The following is a 24,598-nucleotide window of genomic DNA, read 5'->3' on the forward strand; positions in this document are numbered from 1 at the left end:
GGAGGTGGGGTGAGCCCCAGAAAGCTCACACAGCACAGACACTTTATTTATATGTGTACATATGTATACAGGTGGCTGTACAGAGCAGGGCCAGCGGCCCCCTCGGCTATGGGCCTGGAGGCGTGGGGCAGGGTGCACCTTTTTTGGTCAGGCCTGCTGGGGGTATAGCTTCAGCAGGGCACCGGGAGGTCAGCCCCGCCTCAGGCTTGGTGGCTGGGACCAAGAGGGAAGTGGGTGGGACCGGGGGCCCTGCACTGCTGGGCACATTCTTTGTGGGGGCTGGGGAGGGGGTCTGGGATTCTGGGGAGAGTTTGGGGGAGGCGGGCTTGGAGCGAGACCCACTCAGCGTGGTCCGCTCCTCCACCACCTCCAGCACCCAACACTCTCGACCCCGGGGGGCCTCAGGTGCAGGAGGCACCGGGGATGTGGATTCCCTCAACCCTTTGGAGTCTGCGCCAGGAGGCTGGGGCGTTCCGGCCCTGGCCCCTGGACGCACAGGCTCTACGACAATTGGCACCGGGGGTGTGCCTGCCTCACCCGAGCTGCTGCGCCTGCCGGTCTCGTGTTCCTGCACTGGGCTCAGCGCGGCCTTTGCCACAGCCCTGGCCACCCCACCCGCTCCATCCTCTGTCTGCACGCTCTGGTGCCGTGTGCCGCTGGCGTCCCGCTCCAGGGTCCGGCCCCCGGGGGTCGTCACACGGGGTGGGGTGCAGGCCTCAGCACCACCCGGAGACTCCTTCTCCTTGCTGGACGCCGGCGGCCTGGGGGCGCCCTCGGGCAGCAGCGGGTCCGCGCCCAAGCTCAGGGGCGACTCTTGGCGGCCCAGGCGACGGACGGCAACCTGCCTAGGTGTGCCAGGACCCTCGACGGGGGGCGTCTCGCCGTCCGACTCGGCGAGGCTATGCAGCGCCAGCTCGCCGTGGAAGTCCTTGCGGAAATCCGGGTGGCCCACCTCGAGGCTGTGTTTGCGCAGTGCGCCCTTCTTGTCGGCGCCCAGCGAAGCTCCCAGCTTCTCTGCCGACTGCACGCGTTTGAGGAGCGGCGAGCGCGGGGGCTCGGCACTCTTGGGGCGCGGGCGCACCACCGGCGGTGACGAGTGCAGCTTCGCAGGGAAGCTCTGCGTCGTGTGCGAGCTGCCCACCGTGTGGCCTGGCAGCGGCGGCGGCGACGCCTGTGTCGGGGACGGCGTGTGTGCCAGTGGCGACAGCGGGATGTTGCCGGCCGACTTGCAGCGCGCAGAGCGGTACTGGCGGTGCAGTTTCGGCGACAGCCCGTGCAGGGTGCTGGGCCGGATGTGGTGCGAGGCCGACGACGCTGGCGAGTTGGGCGTGCTCGAGGCTGGCGAGCTGCTCTGGGAGGAGGCGCCTGCGGGTGGGCGAGAGGGGCTGTTGCGCGCTGGGGACACAGCCAGGGCACAGCCCCGCCACCCTGCGCCGCTCGGCCCGCCGCGCGCAGGCGCAGAGCGTACCTAGGTAGGCGGAGTCGGGCGTGGAGCGGTAGCTGTGGGTAGGCGAGCGTGCAGGCAGCCCGTGCGTGGGCGAGCCCGGGAGGCTGTCGCTGGACGACAGCGACCGGTTCAGCGACGACAGCGAGCGGCTAGTGTGCAGCAGGTTTGACTGCTTTGTGATCTTGCGGAAGAGGGAGCTGCGCTTCTTGCTGGGGGACAAAGAGGGGGCCACCTACCCTTCACCAAGTTCCAGCACTCCTCACTTCTTCCACTTTAGGGCTGCACATCCGCCCTGGGGGCCGCCCACCCCTCCTGGCCCCTCCCGCTCCAGCTGCCACCCACCTATCAAAACCGAAAGACCTCCCCTTAACGCTAGTCCCATTTGGCTCCTCCCATCTCAGACCCCCATTCCTTTCTGGGGGCTCCCAGCCCAAGCGAGAAAAACCGCATCCACACCGAACCAACCTTTTCTGGCCCTGCCCACCTCCCTAGCCCCTCCCCCTCCAGCTGCCACCCACCTAACAGGGCTGGAAGAAATTCACCTGACTCAGTTTTGTCTGGCTCCTGTCACTCAAATCTCGCACTCAACGACTTGTCCAGGCCAAACCGCCAAACCCTCTGATCAAAACACAACATCCCCTGGCCCCAGTCACCTCTCCTAGCTCCTCCTACCGCTAAGGGAAGAAATTATTTCAATTGGCCCAGTCTTGCCTAGCGGGCTCATTTCACATAGAAATCCCTTCTTCTAGCCCTCCCAGCTGTCTAAATATATCCAGCAGGTCAGGACCAGCTCCCCACAGCACCCTCTTTAACGGACAAATGCGGCTCTGCCCACCTCCCACGACACCTCCCACAAGGTTTTTCTCCCAGCCCAGAAACCTGGCACAGCTTCCTTTCCTGGCTTCTCCCACTTTCCCAGCCCTTCTCTCTCTGCCCTCGTGGTTTGCTCGATGGCCCAGCCTGCCACTTTTCCTGGGCACTTCCCTTCAGGTCCTCACCACCTCCCACCTTAGCCCCGCCCACCGCTCCCCACCACCACCAACACAGAAACACAAGTGTTCCCTCAGCCTGCTGTTTATAGACCTGCCAACTGCATTTGGCCCCACTCACCTCTCCTGGCCCTCCTTGGCCGAGGGCCGCTTGTTCCTCCTAGCCATTTTGGCTTTGTAGCTGCTGCGCCGTGCGGGGCCAATGCGAATGGAGGTATTTTCGAAGGGCGTTGTGGTCACTGCTACCTTATTGCCACTCTAGGGGAAGAAAGGAGAGAGATGCTCTGCGGGACTGCTCAGCCAGCTCCAGCTCCCCGGGACCTCTCAGCCCTCCCCGGCTCGCCCCGCGGGGTGCTCCCTCCCTTGCACTTACCTTAAGGATCAGCTCCACGACCTCAGGGTGCACCATGCCATGCACAGACTCCCCGTTCACGTGGGTGATGAGGTCACCAGCACAAAGCCCAGCCTCTTGGGCTGGGCCTCCCTCTTCCACGTGCTGGGGACAAGACACCCCGCAAGGGGAGGGTCACAGGATTGGTAACAAAGAAAGCTCCCTGAGCTTCTGTGCCAGACGCCTAGCTCTGCGTGCACAGCAATCCTCATAACACCTAATGAAACAGTAATCATTCTCCCCGTTTTACAAATGAAGAAACTGAGGCGCAGAAAGGGAAGTAAAATCAAAGGTCACAACGGACTCATACCCAGGTCCTGGCTCTAGGGTTTGAGCTGTCCCTCATCCCTGGGGGGCCTTCTTCCCCCCGCACCCTCCAACCTCCGGATATAGAGTCCAAATATGTGTGCTCACCCAGACAATGTGATGGACACTGTAGACATCCGAGTCACCCATGTAGACCCGAATGGCACGCAGTGTGAAGCCGTACTTCTTGCCAGAGCGATGGATGGTGATGGGGGAGCGGAGCCCACTGACAGCCGGTGAGTAGTCTCGGCTGGGTGAGGAGTCCCGTGAGGATGGGTTAGAGGAGAGAGATCGTGGGGACATGGGACTGGCCAGGGGTGAGCTTCCATGGGGGTCCACTGCAGACACAGAATCACGGTCAGAGACTGGAGCCAACAAGACACATCTCTCCCTGTAGCGGCTCCACATTCTGCCCAAGTCAAAGTCCCAGGGTCCTCATTGGTCCGTCCCAGAGCCAATCATTGTGAACAGGGAAAATACAGTGTTCTCATTGGCCTGTCCTGGCACAAATAGAGACAACCCCTCCCCTGCTACATGGAGCCCGGCGTCACCTGCAGGAATCATGACAGACAAAGCAGTGGCGGAAGCTGACTTGATGACTTTGCCCCCCGTTCGAGAAGGTCTCTTCTCTACTGCGGGGTCTCCTGACAGCTGCTGGTGCCGCGCCCGGCGCAGAACCAGGTCATTGGTGGCCCTCGGGCCGGATGGGTCCCCATCTTTCGAGGATGGACAGAGGTCACCTGGGCGTGGGCGGTCAGCTGCAACAGAGCAGGTGGGTTAGGGGTCAGTCCAAGGCCACGGACTTCCCGCATGCTGTTCCCTCTGCCTGGAATGCTCTTCCCACCTCTCTCTCTTACTTGTGAGTTTCATAAATTCGGTGACATATCCATCTACCTCAGCTCCTGATACAGAGGAGTGCTCAAATACATTTGTTGACAGAGCATGGAATACGGGGTGTTCCCCATGTTGATGAGAATCCCCAGCCTGGAGTGTGAAGAGTGGGTGAGCTCTTGCATAAACAGCACCACGCTCAGTGAAATGCTCACTATATGGCCACTGCAGAATTGGGGAAGGCGGCAGTAGGGGGCACTCACTGGCCTCGGGGTCCCCAGCACTGGGGGTGCCATCTCCTTGAGCTGCCTCTTTCGGGGCCCGCGCATCCAGCGAGCCCGGGGGATCAGAGCTGGGTCGGGGGGGCCTGCGCAACCGGCCCTCATCCTCGTCCTCTTGGGGGGCGCTGAAGCGGCTGGGCTCCAGCAGCGCGGAGAAACGGCGGCGCGCGCCCAGCGGGGGACTAGCCTCCCCCTCCAGGAAGCTGGCCTCCGAAGCCGAGAAACGCTTGCTGCACGAAGGGGTAGTGGTCAGAAGAGACACGCCCCTTTGGGCCCCACCCCCAAACCCAGTCCTGTCCCTGCTCACATCTCCGGGGAGCCCCCTCTCCAGGTCTTCTCGCGCAGGGTCAGGCCTCCCAGGCCCTCCCGCTTGCCGGCCGCCTTCTCCTCTGGGCCCTTGGCGCTCGGCTCCCGCTTGCTGGCCCCCGCTGCCGCCACCGGGGTCTTGGGCTCGTGCTGCGACAGTTGCTCCATGCTGCTATACACCTGAATGGGCGGGTGGGTGGTGGTGGGAGGCAAGCCCGGCCCCAGTTCCCGCTTTCGCTTCCGAGCCAATCCGCTTCTTGCTACTGGACCCGCCCAAACTACGCTCCACCCCCAAGGCCGTGCCCCGCCCAATTCTGAGAAGTACCCCAAAGACCTACAATTCTTCAACTCAGGCCCCACTCCACTAAGTTAGGCCCTGCTCCGCCCATGCCCTCAAGAATATGCTCTCCTTCTTCCCCACCTCCCCAGTCTTCACCGTTACGTCTACTCTCGCCCCAGCTAGGCCCTGAACCCCCTTACACACTGTTTCTCAAAGCAGATCTTGCCCAGCCCTGCCAAGCCTGTCCAGGTCCTGACCCCGCCCCGTCCAGAACTAGCCCCGCCCCACCGTGCGCCTCCTTTCCACATGTGTCCAGGTTCCCGTCAGATTCCACTCAATGCCACAGGCCAGTCCCAAGACCCCCAGGCTACCTCCGCCGCAGGCTTTACCACCCCAGATCTCTTACCCCTTCAGTAATTCCCCCGCTTGAGATCTCGGGCCTGGGACCCTGCTGCCCTCGGTCTCCTCAGCCCCGCCCCATTGCAGACCCACCACCCTTCGCGTCTTCAACCCGTTGAGGGGGAAGCAAAGACCCGCCTCCACCCAAGCCCCGCCCTCCCTGGGTCTCACCCCAGCCCTAGCCCAGCCTTGGCCCACCTTGCTGAAGCGCGGGGAGCAAGAGGAGAACTGGCGTATTTCCACAGGCTCCTCCTCGGTCGTGTCATCCTCATCATAGGAGTTCACGTGATGATACCTGTCTGAGCGGGCTGAGGATTGGGGGGTGGGCCATAACCTCAGGCAAGGGTCCACGCCTCAGATCACAATCCCACCGGAACCCGATCCGGATCCTCGTTCCAGCCGGGCCTGCCGGCCGGGCCACACCCCTACCAGGCCCCTGCCCTATCTTGGGTCTGATTCAGGCCGCTTCCCCAGGCTGCGTCCCAGCCCCACTCTCGGAGGCTCCAGAGAAGCCACGCCTCCAGATCCCACCTAGGGCACCCTATGCCAGGCCACGCCTCCCAGCAATTCCCACCCCCACCAGAACCTCGGCCCTCTCATCCGACTGGGGGCTGGGAGGTCCCCTACACAGCTGCGGTCCCAGGCTAGGCCTCACCGAGGCCCCTCTCACCGGATCCCACCCCCTGTCCCTGCTCACTGTCGAAGTAGCTGGTGTCGTCCTCGGACTCCAGGTGGGGGATGAACTCGGCCTTCTGCCTCAGCAGTCCTGTCCAGTCCAGGTCTCGAAAGAAACTGTGCTGTTTCACCTCAAAGGCACCACCTGGGGCGGGAGTGATGGAGGGAGGAGGGGAGGGCATTCCAGAGACCGCTGAGGGCCAGCCCTGCAGATCCCCCCAGACCACTTAGACTTGGAGTCCTACTCTCTGGCAATGACCCCCAGTCCTTTGTTTCTCTGAAAAGCCAACCCCTTACCTGCCCCTAGCCGGACGAGGGGGTTGGTCTGCAGGAGGCTGGATATCAGGAGCTGGGCATCAGTGGGCAGGGCCTCGTCCCCCTCTGGCCACAGGATGTCATCTGCAGAAAAGGCAGGGCTGGGGGTCGCTTTTGGAGTCTACAAGGCCTTGGGCTGGCCCATGTCCCCGTGCCCCTGCCTGCCCCCCCCCCCAGAGGCACGCACCACTGATGACCTGTCCAAAGAGTTCTTCGGGTGTGTCGCCAAAGAAGGGTACGCAGCCCACCAGGAACTCGTAGAGAATGATGCCCATGGCCCACCAGTCCACCGGCTTGCCGTATCCCTGGCGCAGAATGACCTCGGGTGCGATGTACTCTGGGGTCCCACACACCTGGGGGCAGGCCGTCAGCCTGCGCCCTGGCCGCAGGAGGGGCCTCGAGGGAGAGCCGAGCCCCGCCCCCCAGGCCCTGGGCCCCCAGTTCTGCCGGGTCACTCCACCCACGGTGACCCCCATGCCCGCACACACACCTGTTTGTCCAGGAACTCCCGGGCGTCCTTCTCAATGTGGCCTTCATACAGGTTGGTGGTGAGGCTCATAAGCCCCATCTTGGAGAGGCCGAAATCCGTGAGCTTGATGTGCCCCATGGAGGTGATGAGTAGGCTGCAATGAGTGTGTGTGTTGGGGGGGGTGCCTCAGAAGTGAGGCCCGTATCCACCTCAGTCCTGGTCCTTTCGGGCCAGGGCTGCCTGAGGGGCAGGAAGGAAGTGATGGGAAAGGCTCACTTGTCAGGCTTGAGGTCCCGGTGCACGATGCCATAGTTGTGCAAGTACTCCAGTGCCAGCACCGTCTCAGCGAAGTACATGCGGGCCATCTCCACGGGCAGGGCCCCGATGTTCTTCAGCAGGGTGGCGCAGTCCCCCCCTGTGGGGGAAGGAGTCGTGAAGAGAGAGGCACCCTCAGCCTAAAGCTGAGCACTCACCGTGCACCAAGTTCTCACCGCACGTGGCTCCCGTTTTACAGCTAAGGAAAATGGCTCGGAGAGGGGCCTCCCCTCCCCAGGTCACAGGAGGAGTGCCCTCCACCAGGCTTCCCTCCTCCTAGCCATCCTCCCAAATTATCTACTCAGCCAATTTCACCCAGGAGAGGATTGAGACCTGGAGAGAGGGTGGGTCCTGCAGGGAGTAGATGGCGGAGGTGAGATCTGGTCAGGATGAAAGCCTACCTGCTTGTCAATTGGGTCTGGGAACATGGGCCTTGATCTCCTGGAGTCAGAATCTTGAGGGTCTGGGGCCTTAAAATGTAGATTCCCAGCCCCTACCAGGTTTACTGCAACTAGCATTTGTATTTTGGCCTCCTAAAATCCATTCCTAACTTCTCTTACAAGGGCCAGATTTTCTTCTAGGTGCTGCGGCTGGGTCAGCATGAAACCCAAGTCGCTTTAGTGAATCAGCCCTCAGATTTTCCCTTCTCTTTTCAAAGATTGCTGAACTCATAGGATGTAAACTGGGATCTGCTGGATGGCAACTCTGCTGTATCAAGGCCTGTCTGGAGGAAGTCCACACACGCAAGAGCAGAGTCAAGAGATGAAGAGATTTGGTGACATGGTTTGAGCACCCAGATACAACTGTTCCTGAAGGTGACCTGATTTTTTTTATCACAAGTCAACTTCTTCTTTCCTTTGTCCCTTCCTTCCTTCCCTCCTTCCTTCTTTTTCTCTTTCTGTCTTTCTTTCTTTCTTTCAGCTTGAGCCAGTGTCAGAAACTGACAAATCAGACTCCCCGAGGGTGGGGCTTGGGAATCTGCATTTGGCCACAACCCTAGGTAATCCTGACTCACACTTACGAAGAGAACCAAGCTGCACTGACTTCCAAATGAGACTTTGGGGCTGGACCACACTCAGGAGGCACATGACCTTAAATGTGTGCTGTCACCTCTTGCTCTCCTTGCTTCTGCCCTCACTGCAGCAGCTAAATATATATTCTCAAAACATAAATCAGATCATATCAGCTCTGCTTAAAACCTTAGAGCAGATGTCTGTTGCACCTGGAGTGAAATCCAATGCCATCTGGGGCTCTGCAAGGCTCTACATGGTCAGCCCAATCACCTCTCATCCTCATCTCCCCCCACTCTCCCTCTGCCTTGCTCCTTCGTTCCAGCTTTCTTGCCTCCTCGCTGCTCCTCCAAACCCAGAGACCTTCTCGCTTAAGAGACTTTGTGCTTGGGTTTCCTCTTCCTTACGGTCCTTGATGCCACCCTCATATATGAAATCACCTGGCCTCCTTTGGCTTGTGTATTGTCTGGCTACACAGACCAGAATGTAACCTCTATGAGGGAGCCGTGTGTGCGTCTGGGTCCCAACTGCTCCGTCAGCACCTAGCACAGCATGTGGCATGAGGAAAACCATGCGGGGACATCTCTTGAGTGAATGGGTGGTTGACTAAAGGCTTGGGGGCAGCATAGTGTGGCCCCACGAGACCATGTGTGTCCTAATAACCACAGTATGTGCGTTTGGGGCAATGAATGAACTCATATTTGGGTGAATATAAGCATGGATGGGTGGATAAACAGATGAAAAAAATACATCTTGGTGGCTGGATGGGTGGAGAGTAAATAGATGGATGGATAAACTGATGGATAAATTGTGGATGAATGGAAGGAGATAGCCAGATAGGATGAGAGGCTGCCAGAATAGAGTTGTGGGTGGAGGAATAAAAATATGGATAGTAAATGGACGGATGGTGGATTAATAAATAGATACACAGGTATTGATGGATGGATGAGTGGTGAGTAGGTGGGTGAATAAATGGGTGGGTGACTGAATGGCTAGATGGATAGACGAAAATAGACATGCCAGGCGAAGAGCGAACCCTACTATAGGGACTTCAGTTAATAATCAGGTAGCCAGGGGCGCCTGGGTGGCTCAGTCAGTTAAGCGTCTGCCTTCAGCTCAGATCATGATCCCAAAGTCCTGGGATCGAGCCCCACGTCAGGCTCCTTGCTGAGCAGGGAGACTGTTTCTCCCTCTTCCTCTGCCTACCCCTTCCCCTGCTTGTGCTCTCTCTCTCTGTCAAATAAATAAACAAAGAAACAAACAAGTAAATCTTTAAAAAAGAGAGAGAGAAACTTCTTTAAAAAAAATAATCATGTAGCCATATTAGTTCGATTATAACAAATATGCCACATGAACACAACATGTAAAGAATAGAGGGAACTGTGAGGAAAGGGGGTATTGGGAACTCAATGCACCTTCCAGTCAAGTTTTAGGTGAATCTAAAACACTCTAAAAAATAAAGTCTATTAATTTTTAAAAATAGATGTGTAATGGATAACAGATAATATGGAGGGACAAAGGGATGGATAATCAAATGACTGGATGGATGGGATGGAAGGATGGATGGATGGATGGATGGATGGATGGATGGATGGATGGATGGATTGATGACAGATGGGTGGATGGATGGATGGATGGATGGATGGAGGCATGGGTGGATGGATGGATGGATGGATGGATGGATGGATGGAGGCATGGGTGGATGGATGGATGGATGGATGGATGGATGGATGGATGGATGGATGGATGGAGGCATGGGTGGATGGATGGATGGATGGATGGATAAGCGGATGGATGTACCTATATTAAATGAAATGAAAACAGATAGATAAACCCACAGACAACTAGGTTATAAACAGATGAGATGGATAATCAATGACTGAATAATTAAATAGGTAGATAAACATACAGGTGGATAATCAATATGGTGACTAGGGCTCAGACAGGCCGCTGAGCAACCATGACCGGCATGCATCCCCCCATCTTCCCTGCGGTCCTGCAGGCAGCCACACCTTCCACGTATTCCATGACCATGCAGAGGTGGCGCCGGGTCTCGAAGGAGCAGAACATGCCGACCACAAAGGGGTTCTCGGCGAAGGTGAGTATATCACGCTCCACGAAGGCCTGCTGGATCTGGTTGCGCAAGATCAGGTTCTGTTTGTTGATCTTCTTCATCGCGAAGCGCTGCCTCGTATCGCGGTGCCGCACAAGGTAGACAGCGCTGCAGGGGGAGAGAGCGAGGACCGGCCATCACCTCCGAGACACCCGGCCTCCGCCACCCTCCCCCCGCCAGAGCCCCGGGTGGCTCACCCGTAGGCACCGTTGCTTATGAGCTTGATGGTCTCGAAGTCATTCTCTCCAGGCGGTTTCTTAGCCTTGGTGGTGGTGCTACGGCCCTGCAGGGGGAAAATGGAGATGACCACCACCGTCATCATACGATTGGATCTCTAATGATTCCATTTATATATGAAGAATCTGAGGCACAGGGAGGGGGTGGATGGATCCTTCATCCAAGTGCCACAGTGAGGGAGAAACGAAGTCAGGACTTAACCCGTACTGCCTGGCTCTGAAGCCATATTCCTAACGTTTTTCCATTAGGAAAGAAGCCTACAAAATAATCACCTTAATATATAAAGAGCTTCCAGAAATCAATAACAAAAGGCCTAACAATTGAAGAGAAAATATAAGCAAGGTACGTGGACTACAATTAGAGCTCTTAGCCATATGAAAAGATGCTGAACCTTACATATAGTGGCAGAGAAGCAAATTAAAACTACCCCAAGATACAATTTTTCACCTAGCAGATTGGCAAAAAAAATCCAAAAGGCTGACACACTCAGTAAAGCTCTGGAGGAACGGGTACTTTTAGACCTTGCTATTGGGAGTGTAAATTGGTACCACCCCTATGGAAGGTACTTTGGCATATAAAAGAATTACAAATGCATGTTCCCTTTGATCCAGTAATTTCATTTTTGAATGAATGCTACATTTCATATGCATGTGAAAAATGACATATGTATTATCTTGCCCCTTGCAAGATTGGAAACGACCCATATGTTCATCTATAGGAAATTGGTTAAATAAACACATGAGTGGCATCTGTGTAAAGGAATATTGTGCAACTCTTAAAAAGAATGAGGAATCTCTCAGTACGTTGATTCAGAAGGCCCTCCAAAGTTTCAAAATATTTTTTTTCCTCCGAAGTATTTTATTAAGGGGGGGGGACAAGGAACAATAGGTACCGTATATACCATATGTTTTTGTGGCAAAATAGGGCTATCTAATCACATTTGAGGGGGGCTCAGTAGCACATATGCTAATAATATTTGAGGGGCTATAGGTCAGTGGGGGACAAGGGTGGGTATAGGATATTTCACTATATACTTTTTTGGAAAATTATGTTTATTTTTCTTTAGGATGAAGAGATTCATTCCATAAACATTACATAAAAATGTGTGATATAAAAATATTAAATGTGTATGCCCTTTGGAATGTAGCCTAAAAACATCTGACACAAAAAAATTGATAGAATTACAGGAAGAAGTTGTTCCAAACCAGGATTTAACACATATTTCTCAGGAACTATTAATCAGGCAAAAAAAAAAAAGGAAAAAGAAAAAGAAAAAGAGAAAGAAAGAAAGAAAGAAAGAAAGAAAGAAAGAAAGAAAGAAAGAAAGAAAGAAAGAAAGAATAGGGAGATGGAAAATCTGAATCACTCAATTAACACGTTTGATTGAATGGAATAAGTAGAATCCTACAAACAACGATTAAAGATAAATACCTTTTTAGAGTTTTAGAGTTTTGAGTGATGTCATTCCATTACCTATTCAAAAAATTAAACAAATGGCATGGATAATGAGATTCTCCTGAATATATATGTAAAGGAAAGATGTGCGTGTACATGTGTGAGAATTCATAGATAGAGTTTGAAACAGAGGTTACAAATGCAAATGCCTTCAGCCAGATAGGCCAGGTGGGGGCCATAGGTGACTGGGAGGCAGGTATCCCTTATCATAGGCCAGCCCCCACTTAGTGCCAGCTGGCTCCACAATGGGGTTATCAGAACCTCTGATTTTTCAAGAGAAGGCCCAAACCCAGATTTTGAGTCAAAATGTTCTCCTTTCTATATTTTGCTTCAAATTAAAAAAAAAAAGCAAAACAAAACCACTGCACAGTTCAGAGAAAACACATATGTGGCCAGTATTTGACATGGGGAACATCTGTCAAAGTGTGGCTGGCCTAGAGGTGGGATTATGGCGATTTTCACTATGCTAAGCTATTAACACAGAGAGACATCCAACCTACTCAAAACCCCATGCAGGGCTCCGCAAATTACCATATGATCAGCAATTCTGCTCCTGGGTATATATACTCAAAAGAGCTGAAACCGTTATTCAAACACTTGTACACCAATGTTCACAGCAGCACTATTCATACAATGGCTAAAAGGTAGAAACAACCCAAATGTCCAACCATGGACAATGGACAAATATGGTGGATCCCTACAATTATTGAATATTATTTTTTTTAAAGATTTTATTTATTTATTCATTCGACAGAGATAGAGACAGCCAGCGAGAGAGGGAACACAAGCAGGGGGAGTGGGAGAGGAAGAAGCAGGCTCATAGCGGAAGAGCCTGATGTGGGGCTCGATCCCATAACGCCGGGATCACGCCCTGAGCCGAAGGCAGACGCTCAACCACTGTGCCACCCAGGCGCCCCAATTATTGAATATTATTAAGCCATAAAAAGGAATGAAGCTCTGATTTCATGTTACAACATGGACGAACCTTGAAAATGTTATGCCAGATGCAAAGGCCACAGAGTGAAAGTGAATTTATATGAACTACCCAGAAATGTATAGGAAATATACATTTATGTGAAATAGGAAATTTATGTGAAATATCCAGAATAGGCAAATCTATAGAGTCAGAATGCAGATCAGTGGTTGCCAGGGGCTGGGGTGGGGGGAGGGTGAATGGGGAATAACTGCCTAATGGGAACATGGTTTTCTTTTGGGGTAATGAAAATGTTCCAGAACTAGCTACAGGTGATGGCCGCACAACACAGTGAATGTACTAAAACCCAATGAATTGTTCATTTTAAAATGGTCAAAACTGGGGCACCTGGGTGGCTCTGTCTGTTAAGCATCCAGCTCTTGGTTTCAGCTCAGGTCGTGGTCTCAGGCTGGTGAGATAGAGCCCTGCGTGGAGCTCCACACTCAGTGCCAAGTCTGCGTGTCTCTTTCCCTCTGCTTCTACCCCCACCTCGCTCACTCTCTCAAATAAATCAAAATCTTTAAAATAAAAATTTTTAATGGCTAAAATGACACATTTTATGCATCATGTGTACAGGGATGTGTATTATGTATATCTTGCCATGGAAAGAAAAAAAGCTCATGGAGGAACAGCTATTATTATTAGCCCATTTCACAGATGGGGAAACTGAGGCTCAGAGCAGGGATCCAGAGATCCACCCAGGCTGAGGGCAGACAGCCAGGAGGTGAGCCCTGGCCTCTCCGGCCAGAAGTGGAGTGCTGGGGCGCCTGGGTGGCACAGCGGTTAAGTGTCTGCCTTCGGCTCAGGGCGTGATCCCGGCGTTCTGGGATCGAGCCCCACATCAGGCTCCTCCGCTATGAGCCTGCTTCTTCCTCTCCCACTCCCCCTGCTTGTGTTCCCTCTCTCGCTGGCTGTCTCTATCTCTGTCAAATAAATAAATAAAATCTTAAAAAAAAAAAAAAAGAAAAGAAGTGGAGTGCTGACAGCTGGACCTCCTGGCCTTACCTCAGACAGGTCGTCCTGCTCCGGCGTGTTGGAGCCACCGCTGTCCTGTTCCTCCAGGTGCACCACATCTAGGAAGGGACTGAGAGTGAGCAGAGGCTGGGGTCCCGGTGGGTCCACCCACAGCCCCCTGCACCCACCAGCCAGCACCTGGAAAGGGGTCACGGGTGAGGCCCAGCTGGCGGATGATGTAGCGGGGGATGTCGGTCTTGACAAGGTGGCCCTCCTTGGCGTGGCCCTCCGCCGCCTCCAGCAGGTGGTAGAACTCCTCGGGGTTGAATTCCTGAGGCAGGGCAGGGACCGGCTGGCAGCGGGCTCCAAGACCACCCACCCCAAACCTCCACTCCCCCACCCCCTGCCCACGCCCAGCCCCCTCACCAGGCACTCCAGCAGCCTCGCAGGGCGCGAGATGATAATGAGCAGCTTCTTGACCAGCTGAGTGACGAAGGCTACCTCCATGCTCTCCGAGCGTTCGTAGGCCTGGGGTGGTGGGCACAGTTGGGGGAGGGGTTCACAGGCACCCTGCTTCAGCCAGGCCCCTCTCCCAACCCCACCGGGTACACACTGCTGCTGCTGTCCCATTTTACGGGTGAGAAAACTGACACCCAAGGCCACATGGTAAAAATTATCATGAAGGGGGCTCCGGGCCCAGTCCGTTGAGCGTCGAACTCTTGGTTTGGTTTCGGGTCCTGATCTCATGGGTTTTGAGATCGAACCCCAGGATGGGCTCCACGGGTTCATCATGGAGTCGTCTTGAGGATGCTCTGCCTCCACCCCTCTCTCCACTCACGTGCACGCTCTCTCTCTCTCTCTCTACCTCTCTCAAATAAATAAATCTTTTTTTTAAGACTTTATTTATTTATTTGTCAGAGGGAGAGAGCACAAGCAGGGGAAGCAGCAGGCAGAGGGAGAAGCAGGCTCCCCGCCGAGCAGGGAGCCTCATGTGGGACTCGATCCCACGACCCCAGGATCATGACCTGAGCTGAAGGCAGACGCTTAACTGACTGAGCCACCCAGGTGCCCCTAAATAAATAAATCTTAAAAAAAAAATGATGATGATGATTATAGGCACCGCTGTCCTAAAACCTTCACTCATTCAATTCATCTTCAAAACAACCCTACATTCCAGGCCAAGTTAGAATCCCTCTGCCTGGCATGCTCTCCTCTCCAGTCTCTGGGCGGCTCCCTACTTCTGCTCCTTCAGTCTCTGCTCCACTGTCACCTCCTCATGGAGGCCTCCCTGACCCCACCACCCCACTCTACAATTGCACCCCAGCTCCTGGCTGTGTCCTCGATCACCATTATCCTACTCTACTTCTCCTGTTTTTACCCCATGAAGCCCCTTGTAACAAGCCGTATGTAAATTTCTCCATCGTGCCTCTCAGGGCCAAGACCAGGGTGAGGCAATGAAACACTCACCTTGACACCAAAAATCTCAGTCTTCAAGATAACTGATATTTTATTGCAGTATTGGAAAAAATAATGCAAAAGATCTATTTGAGAGAGAAAGTGTGGGGGGAAGTATAGAGGGAGAGGGAGCGAGAATCACCCCGCTGAGCTTGGAGCCCAACACAGGGCTGGAGCTCGTGACCCTGAGATCATGACCTGAGCTGAAATCAAGAGTCTGTTGCTTAACTGACCGAGCCATCCAGGCACCCCTCAGTAATCAACGGTTTTAATGAAAATATTATTGATGAGTTTGTTTCCCTTAAAACCAGGAAAGTAAAATTCTAACAAATTCTGGTTTGATTATAAGTAAAATATTTAAAATAATGTTAAGTTTTAATATACCTACTTTTCAATTCTTTCAATAATTACTTTAATGTTCTGACGGGGGGAAAAAAATCACTCGCCTCATCCTAGTCCCAGCGCCGATACCTACCTGTTGTTTATCTTCTGACTCTTCCTATTAGAATGTCAGCTTCCTGAGGGCAGGGACTTTTGTTTGTTTTATTTCCAGGTAGTTCTCTAGCTTCGAGGTCGGTGGGAGGCCCAGGATAGGTGCTTGATGAATATTTGTGGAATGAATGAGCAAATTCCCTTTTTATAGCAGGACTGAGGTGCAGAGAGGTTAAGTAACTTGGCAAAGGCTGCACAGTAAGTAAGTGATGAACTAGATATGAATCTAGGCCATTTGGAGTCTGTGCCCTAACTCCTACAAACCTAGTGGCAGAATCCAGACTCAAACCAGATCTGATGCTAAAACCCATGGTGACACCCATGTACCGCATTTCAGGTTTGAGTGGGGGCCTGTAGCCCAGAGTTCCACATTCTGGGCCTTGTGCCTTTATCCAACTTCATTTCCTGGAGACAGTACAGTCACTTGACTTCTATGCTCCCGGAATTTCCCAGACTCCCTTCTCACCTCAGGCTATTCACCCTGCTCGGCACACATTCCCCCCAGCATTTCTCATAACTGTCACTTCCTCATTACTCTTGCCCCAATTTCAATGTCACCTCCTCCAGGGAGGCCTCCTGGACATTTACAAGGCAGCTCCTAGCACTCTGGTTGCCCTGTTCGATTTGCTTCATAGCCCTAACTATCAGGCGAAATCATGGAATTCCTTGATTTGTCTGTTTCCATGTTTCCTATCCACCTCCCACATTAGAATATCAGCCCCAAAGGAGCTCCTGGATGTCTTAGTTAAGCGTTGGACTCTTGATTTCATTTCAGTTCAGGTATGATCTCTGCATCAAGAGATCAAACCCCGTGTCCAGGGGCGCCTGGGTGGCTCAGTCGTTAAGCGTGTGCCTTCGGCCCAGGGCATAATCCCAGAGTCCTGGGATCGAGCCCCACATCAGGCTCCTCCGCTAGGAGCCTGCTTCTTCCTCTCCCACTCCCCCTGCTTGTGTTCCTTCTCTCGCTGGCTGCCTATCACTCTGTCAAATAAATAAATAAAATCTTAAAAAAAAAAAAAAAAAAACCCGTGTCCAGCTCCCTGCTCAGTGGGGAATCTGCTTTGTCCCTCTTCCTCTGCTCCTCCCCCTGCTCTCTCTCTCTAAAATAGATAAATAAATACAATTTAAAAAAAAAAAAAAGAGGGGCACCTAAGTGGCTCAGTAGGTTAAGCGTCGGACTCTTGATTTCGGCTCAGGCCATGACGTCAGAGTCCTGAGATGGAGCCCCACATGGGGACCCCTGCTCAGCGAGGAGTCTGCTTGAGATTCCCTCTCCCTCCCCCTCTGCCCCTTCCCCACTCTCTCTCGCTTGCGCTCTATCTCTCTTTCTCAAATGAATACATAAAATCTTTAAAAACAAACAAAAAAACAAAACAAAGAATATCAGCCCCAAGAGGGCAGGAATATTTCTCTGGTTTGTTCAGTGCCGGGTTCCCAGTGCCCCAGCACAGAGTAGTTGCTTCATAATTTGAGTAAGTGAGGCAAAAAAGAAGACAAACAAAAATATTTTTCTATCAAGACAGATGGTGCTAACCGCTATGGAGAAAACTAAAGAGACAGTGAGTGGTGAGTTAGAGCAGAGGTTGACATTTTAAATAAGTGGGTCTAGAGGCCACCTGAGGAGGTGACATTTGAGTAAAGACCTGAAGGAGGTGAGGGAGGTTAAATTCTTGCCGCCCCCATCAGATCTAGATGAGGACCACGGCCTTCTTTTGGGGACCGCGTCTTTCCTGTCCACCCCCGGAATCTCAGCTCCACACCAGCAACTGGCACGCGTTAGGCGCCCTCCGAATGGAAGTGGCGTGAAGGCAGGCATCGGGCACGAATGAGGCCAGCCTCCCTGGGCACTCACGTCCTGCAGCAGCTTCTCCAGGTTCTCCTGCAATTCGTAGAAGTAGACGGTGGTGATGAGGCCGTCGCGGGACTTGGTCAGGCAGTCCCGGGCCAGCTCGATGATCTGGTGGTGGATGAAGCTGAGCACGCCGTCGGCCAGCGGCAGCACGCTGTCAGGTTCGTAGGCGCGGGCGAAGTCGCGCAGCTTCTCCTCCATCTGCGCGGTGGCCTGCGGGAGGGACAGAGGCGGGGCGGGGGTGCCGGCGCGGGGCTGCGCCTGGACGCTGTGGCCGCCAGGAGCCTGCGCTGCGCGCGCCGGCCACCAGGGGGCGCGCGGAGCTAAGGCGAGCGAGGGCTCCCGCCGCCCGGCCTCCCAGAGGCCGCCCCCCGCCCCGCCTCACCTTCGGAAACCTCTCTTTATAGACATGGTTCATCATCACGATCTCGTTGTCATAGGAAGAGGGGGAGCGCCCGGGGCTGCGGGAAGAAAAGCCCATCCTGTCTAGCCCCCTGCCTCCGAAAACAGCCAGGCATCAGATGCCTCCCCACCCCTCCAACCCCGGTAAAACCTCACCCATCGTGTTGCAACCCGTTTAATCACGCATACAGGGGTCTCACAGTACACAACCCCCAGATCATCAGCTTGGGTGGGTGGGATGGGGGGGTGTCTGCCCACCTGAGGCTCCGCGAGCGAGGCCGCACGGCAGGAGAGCGGCGGCCACCATCCTCGTCAGTGATGCTCTCGGTGCTGCCAAAGTGTTTGGAGAGGAAGTGGAGCTCATCCACGGTGGGCTGGTAGGGCAGCTGGTGCAGGCGCTCCTGGGAGGAGCAGGAAGACTGGGGGGAGGAGCGGGGCCGGGGTCAGAGCCACCGCGGTCCCCCCACATCTCGCGACCCTGGGCTGGGACTCCTGGGGCTGATGGGCCACTGGGCAGGGTCGGGATCAGGACCTGGTTTATGATCCTTGGATCCCAGGGTCCAGGTTGGGACTCCTGGAGACAGACAGGGGGACAGGGACAGACATGGATGAGAACTGTGACACTCACACAAGATGTGGCCAGTGGGAGCCTGTTAAAGCCTGACCCAAGTCACATCCCTCCTCTGTTCAGAACCCTCCATGGCTCCCACCTTACTCAGGGTGGACCCTGAAGTCCTTTCCAAGACCCACAGCATGCTACAAGATCTGGTCCTATCTCTCTGCTATCACCTCGCCCACTCTACCCATCATTTACTCTACTCCAGCTGCACAGTCCTCCTTGATGGTCTTTGAACAAGCCATGCACATCCCTGCCTCAGGGCCTTTGCATGGACTGTTCCCTCTGCCTGGAGCATATCTACTACTGATCACTCTTCCTTCACCTTTGCTTTAAATGTCACCCCTCTGGGTGACATTCATCCCTCTGAACACATATCCATCACTCCCTATCCCTGCCCTATCTTGTTTTTCTTGCTATATTTATCTCCTGACTTACTATACCTTTATTACTAATTTTTATTGCTGTCTGTTCCTTGAGGGGAGGATCTTGGTTCTGCTTGGTCCCCAGTCAGGGCCTGGCATGCACAAACACAGACCCACAGATATCAGTGGAGAAAACAAGAACATCCACTTGATTCTGCAGGCAGAAGGATCTTTTGAAACATTACATCACTCAATCCCCATCCCATCAGTATCTATTAAAATAATTTTTTCAATGCACATAACCTATGATCTACAGAACCACAATTTCAAAGAGTTCAGGCTGAAATTTTAGTATAATTTAATGTAAAGCAAAAAAAAGCCTTTGTACGGCTTCCCGCCGCATTAAGAATAAGATCCACTTCCCTGCCCTGGCTGAGAAGCCCCAGGATGACCAAGGGCACTGCCTGCCTCACCCCTGTTCCTCCACTTCCAACTCAAAGCTCCAGCCACTCAAAGCTATTTTCAGCTTTCCAAAGGCAACAAGTTGTCCGTTGCCTCTGGGAGTTTGCACATGCTGTTCCCTCGTCGCCTTCCTGCAACACGCTTCCTTTCCTTCTTCCACCTGCCAAACTCCTGGTGATCCTTTGTCTTGGCTTCAATTCCACCTCTTCCAGGAAGCCTTCCTTGATGCTCCCCCCAGCTAAATCAGGTCCCGCTATACTGCTCTCACCTCCCCTGGTCTACTCCCATAACAGCTCCAACCGCCCCGTGTTGTAAATGGCTTCTTATTGATCTGTCTCCCCTCATGAGGGCTTCATCAGTCCTTGGATCCTGGCCCAGCTTATAGAGCCCATCCACCGTATGACAGTCACATAAATGTCTGCTGAACGTCATACCAATGGATGGATGAGTGAACCAGAGACACAGGTAGAAAAGGAGGCAGATGGAAAGAGAGACATTGGGTATTGCAGTGGTGGAGCAAATGTGTTCTGGGTGAAGGCTGTGCTGACCTTGGCCAGCGCAGCCCCTTGGGCAAGGGGCTCAACACATGAGCCTTAATATCTTTATCTATAAAATAAGTCAGTGAAGAGTAGGACCCCCAAGAAGATATGTTGAGGGTGGAGAACAGCTTTCGAGGGGACCTGTGACTTGTCAATAGGTGAACGGGTAACACGTTGGAAAACAAGAGAAACCCCAAACTCTCCTTAAGGACAGCCCGACTACTGGCCTGGGTGTGGGCCTTCGGGTTGGAAGGCTCCCCTGCAGCTCCCACCCTCTCGCCCACCTGCCAACTCACCGAGACGGTGGAGCTGGGTGTGTTGGTGCCATAGCCGGACGAAGGAAGCGAAGCCAGAGACCAACGGCGTCCGTCCGCCCTGGAACCCAGCCAAGGTGCTCAGAGGCTGCGAGGCCCCACTGGTCCCCCCCACTCCTCAGGGTGTGAGAGAAGCCACTGGGCAACCCCCGGGGTAGGGGGTGGGGGGATATATCTGTGCTCTGAGATTCAGAAAGGTCCTCAGAGCAAAGGGGGTACAAAGGAAGCCTCCCAGCCAGGTACCAGGGCCCTGGAGCTAAGATCGATCTCCTCTGCTTCTTGTGATGACCCTCTTCTCCTGTCATCGTCACACCACACGAGCCCCCACAGTGAACCCCGCGAGGACCAGAAAAAGCCACTCAGGGAAGTCGACCCAGAGGAATCCCAGTAGTTGCCGCCATGAGAAAACCCTCAGAGTGAGACCACTTGAGTTTTCTCAGAGAACAAAGGCCCCTCCCTCAAAGACAAAGACACACACGCAGTCACTCTCATGGCCCCACCCACTAGTGTTATCGCGACTAGTGTGGTCGAGTTCACACAGTGACAGTTGCACATTCACACGTGACTCCTCAACACACACTCACACACACTCACTGTCCCATACATGGACCCAAATATCACACTTTCCTACACTAACACCCACAGACAAGCAAAACCAGATATACACTCACGTATAAACACATACACTTAGAGACCCAGTACTCACACTCTGACACAAAGACGCAAACTCCCTCACACACATTCTACATTTCCACATTCACGCAGACACATTCAAGAGCCCTCCGGCACTCAGTCACACATTCGAACTCCCACACAGCCACACATTCATTCACACTCCCACCAGATTGCACGCTCACACGGAGACATTCATGGAAGGGCACGCTCCCTCACATAGTCACACACATTTACAAATGTACAGGCACACATTTACAAATGTACAGGCACACATTCACACATGTTCACGCTCGTACGCTGATGCACACCCCATGGCCACACGTATAGGCATGGGCTGCCTCACATTTTCCAAATCTTACAAGCTCACACTCACACATCCACATCAGCGCATAGACTGCACATCAAGGGACATACACTTCCGTGCACTAGACTCGTCCCTCGCTCCTCCCTCCGGGCAGTGCCCTCCCAGCCCAGGCGACTGCATCAGGCCCAATCTTAGAGCCATTTTCTGGCTCCCTATTGCCCTCAGCTGAATTCCACAGCCAACGGGGTCTTCCCCCACCTACCCCAGGGAGCCATCCTCTGTCCCCACAGTCCTGTGTGAGTTCCACACAACAGCCTTCACCAGCCTTTGCAGTTTTCCAGGTTTTCTGGCGTATCACCCCAAATCAACTCCGAAGACAGAGACGGGGTGTCATTCACCTCTTATGCTCAATTCCCAGATCACAGCACGTGTTCAGACAACGTTTTTTAGAATGAATAAAGTTCAAAGAAAAAGAGACCCGACCAAACATCCTGGTGACTCCCAGAAGTTTCTCCAAAACACATTAGAGGAATCTTTCTGCCTCCCCCAATTTCGCCAAAGGCCTGAAGACATTCATTAGCGACACTCCAGAAACCTGAGATTCCTCCTCTTGGGCCCTCGAGAAATAGCCCCAGGTGCTTTCCTCTTGTTGGACACCAAGAGTCCCTCCGTGGGCATCATGCAGTCTGCGCTTGCGCACCTCATCTCCGCTCCCTGTCCTGTTGCTATGGAAACGCCCGGCCTGGAACTACAGGCTAGGGAGACTGAGACCACCGGCTCAGAGCGCAGGCGCTTCCTTTCCACCGCAAAGGAAGTCCCACTCCTCCTCGGATTCCGGATAGGCGGTTGGCCCCGCCTTCTCATAGACCCCACCCCTAAGGCCAGGCGCTAATTCCCGCTGGGACGTTGGGGCACTCTGCGGGTCCCTCGGGCCCTAGCTCAGGTGCAATTAGGAGGGGAACAGATGGTGGCCCAGACGGTGTGTCGGGAGGGTCCGGCCTGGGTTCTAGGGCCCTGGGGAGAGGGACTCACCTTCGGGAGGAGGCAAACGAGAAGTGGGCGGGGGTGTTGGGGGAGAAGTTGCGGGGGCTGTCCAGGGGACTGCTACCTGTGGCGGAAAGAGGGGGATCTTAAGGCTTGGTGTAGGAGGCAATCCCACCAGGCCTTCCAATCCTCAAAGCGGGTTGCAAACAGCAGCTCCTCCCCTCTTTAGTCTAGTCACACCCACGTATCAGTGGACCACACCCCCTTAGCTGTGGCCCCGCCTCTCTAAGCTGTTTTGGTTACCGAATCAGCCCAGCCCCCCTCCAGGCCGGTTCTGTCTTCATCTGAGATGGCCCCGCTCCTCAGGTATGGTTCCTCCCTTCAGCCCCATCCTCTTTTCAATCTAGCTCGGTCTGGGCCTCTGCCACCAATGCCCGTCCCTCAACGGACTGACCAAATCCACACAAGGATGGTCCCGCCCTTTGCCCAATCCGGGTCCTCCTCTGTCCAGACTCGGCCCAGTCCGGCGGCATGGACACACCCTTCCCCTGTGGCCACACCCCTAGCCCGTGGCCACGCCCCTAGCCCGTGGCCACACCTCCTCTGGTCTGGTCCATACCCACCACCTGTCTCACCCAGGTGTCCAGGCAGTGGGGAGTGGGGTCGCGGCAGCGTGGGCGAAGTGCTGGTCAGGATGAGGCTTTTCCGGTTACTGGTGCGGCAGCTGCGGGCAAGGCGAGGCAAGGGGACCGGGCCAGGCCACAGCCCAGTGAGTTTGTGAACCCAACCAACCATCTTCCCATCTCAGATACCCACCTGTCTCCTATCTCTTGGTGCTTGGAGGTGCCCCCAGACGATTACTCATAGGAGGTGATAGCGGTCTCAACATGTATGACCATGTGAACGTAGTGTCAGTCATGGAATAATAGACATGTCCATGTGACACCATTGGAGATACTGAGTGCATCTGTGCCTTTGGGGCTGTACATGACATTCTCTGTATGTATGCACATGTGGCACCCAGGGTGTGAGCTCAGGACTGGGTTGCGTTTATCTTATGTGATACAACCTGTCCCTTTGTGTGTCTGTGTGACACAGTGTGTAATGCCACTTGTCCATGGCTAGATGTGCCGTTGTGTGCTGTATCAGGTGCGTGCATGATTTCTGCTACATGTGTCTATGTCTTTGTGCGACATTCTAAGTCTGTGTGATATCCAGCCCTTGTGTATGCGACATTCACCACACGTGTATCCACGCGTGGCATCTACTGTGTCTGAGTTCCACACCCTGTGATACCGGGCATGTATGAACCTGCCACCATGTGTGACATTCCCTAGATGAGTCTTCCATGTGATAACATGTGATACTGTGTCTATCTCTGCAAGATTCCGTGTCATTTATTCTGCATCTGTGTAACACCGCATGTGACATGCTTTGGTGATAGAATGTCCTGTGACATTGTTGGATGCATTGATGTCATTGCTATCCATGTGTCCGTGTGCATCTTGGATGCCAGAATTGTGTGTGTGTGTGTGTGTGTGTGTGTATCACCATGTATGTGACATTTTATTGGGTGTACACAACACTGTGCCTGTGGGCTTACTCGTCTGTGTGGGACTCTGGGGGTGCCCCTGTGTGTCTGGGCATGACTCGGACCTATGTCCACTGTATGCGTGATGGCTCCAGGGTGTATCTGGGCCACTGGGGCTGTAGTGTGTGTATGTGTGTGACATCATGTCCTACGTGACGCTGTGTGTCACTATTTTCCGTATGAGGCTGTATTCTTGGTGGGGGGTAGTTTGTGCTATGATAAAGCCCCCCCCCCTGCCCCTCAGGATCCCAGCTTCCGAAGAGGGAGCCCCTAGCCCCTCCATTCCCCTCACCCCCAGCCACAGTGACTGAGCATATTAGCGAGGCCAGGAACACGAGGCATGGGGGCGGGGGGGAGGCCAGGCTGCGGCTATTGTTCCGAGGGTGCCAAGTCCCCCACCCTCCCCTTCTTCCCCTACCCCCACTGAGTTGCTGGAGCCCGCAGCGCCAGCAGACAAAGGCGCCGCAACCCCCCACCCGGCGCAGCCTCCTCCCCCCCGCGGCGGTCCTCTCCGGCATACAGACCCCCAGTCTCGGCCCACACAGTCCCCAATTCAGCCCCATCCCCCGCAGAAAGGGACAGCATGGGCACCTCTGGCGCAGCTGGACCGGGTGCAGCATCCCGGGCCCCGCCCTGCGGCAGCGGCCAGAGGGGCGGCTTTGGTGGGGAGGGCCGGGTCAGGGTCTGAGGGATGGGGTTCTACCTCTTGGTGCGGCGAAACATACTGCCGCCAGGGAAGGAGGGCATCGAGAAATTGGAAAGCGCGGTCCAGAGAGAGTCAGACATGACCCGGCGGCGGCGACA

General features: G+C 54.2%; 2 protein-coding genes across 2 annotated transcripts in view; one reads left to right on the forward strand and one right to left on the reverse strand.

The window, feature by feature from the left end:
- MAST1 (microtubule associated serine/threonine kinase 1) lies at positions 1–24,580 on the reverse strand. The gene is made up of 26 exons (XM_087867242.1): positions 24,498–24,580; positions 22,839–22,927; positions 22,252–22,327; positions 20,223–20,301; positions 18,203–18,363; positions 17,928–18,003; positions 17,546–17,755; positions 14,173–14,274; positions 13,945–14,077; positions 13,798–13,865; positions 10,325–10,410; positions 10,027–10,235; positions 6,966–7,104; positions 6,711–6,843; positions 6,408–6,573; positions 6,203–6,304; positions 5,928–6,050; positions 5,429–5,538; positions 4,553–4,731; positions 4,228–4,475; positions 3,685–3,891; positions 3,242–3,471; positions 2,810–2,932; positions 2,558–2,694; positions 1,469–1,656; positions 1–1,365 (listed from the first exon to the last, which is right to left on the reverse strand). The coding sequence occupies exons 1-26, from the start codon at positions 24,578–24,580 to the stop codon at positions 107–109; spliced, it is 4,716 nt and encodes a 1,571-aa protein (XP_087723368.1). The 3' UTR covers positions 1–106.
- RTBDN (retbindin) overlaps positions 22,859–24,598 on the forward strand; it is a 12,245-nt gene continuing 10,505 nt past the window's right edge. Inside the window, exon 1 of the mRNA XM_045774642.2 lies at positions 22,859–22,972. Within this exon, the coding sequence (XP_045630598.2) occupies positions 22,898–22,972 (75 nt within the window). The 5' untranslated portion in view covers positions 22,859–22,897. The remainder of the gene's footprint in view (positions 22,973–24,598) is intronic.

This window comes from Ursus americanus, chromosome 14, assembly GCF_024610735.1.
Source record: "Ursus americanus isolate L20-20 chromosome 14, mUrsAme1.1.p, whole genome shotgun sequence".
NCBI classification, from domain to species: Eukaryota; Metazoa; Chordata; class Mammalia; order Carnivora; family Ursidae; genus Ursus; species Ursus americanus.

Bases quoted from the DNA above. Each gene is read 5' to 3' on its own strand.
- MAST1 (XM_087867242.1), bottom strand. From the start codon at position 24,580: ATGTCTGACTCTCTCTGGACCGCGCTTTCCAATTTCTCGATGCCCTCC. The intron at 14,275-17,545 runs GTGAGTGCCCAG...CCACCACCCCAG, and splicing joins TGGAGAAGCTGCTGCAGGAC to GCCTACGAACGCTCGGAGAG. The intron at 2,695-2,809 runs GTAAGTGCAAGG...TTCTTCCCCTAG, and splicing joins TCGTGGAGCTGATCCTTAAG to AGTGGCAATAAGGTAGCAGT.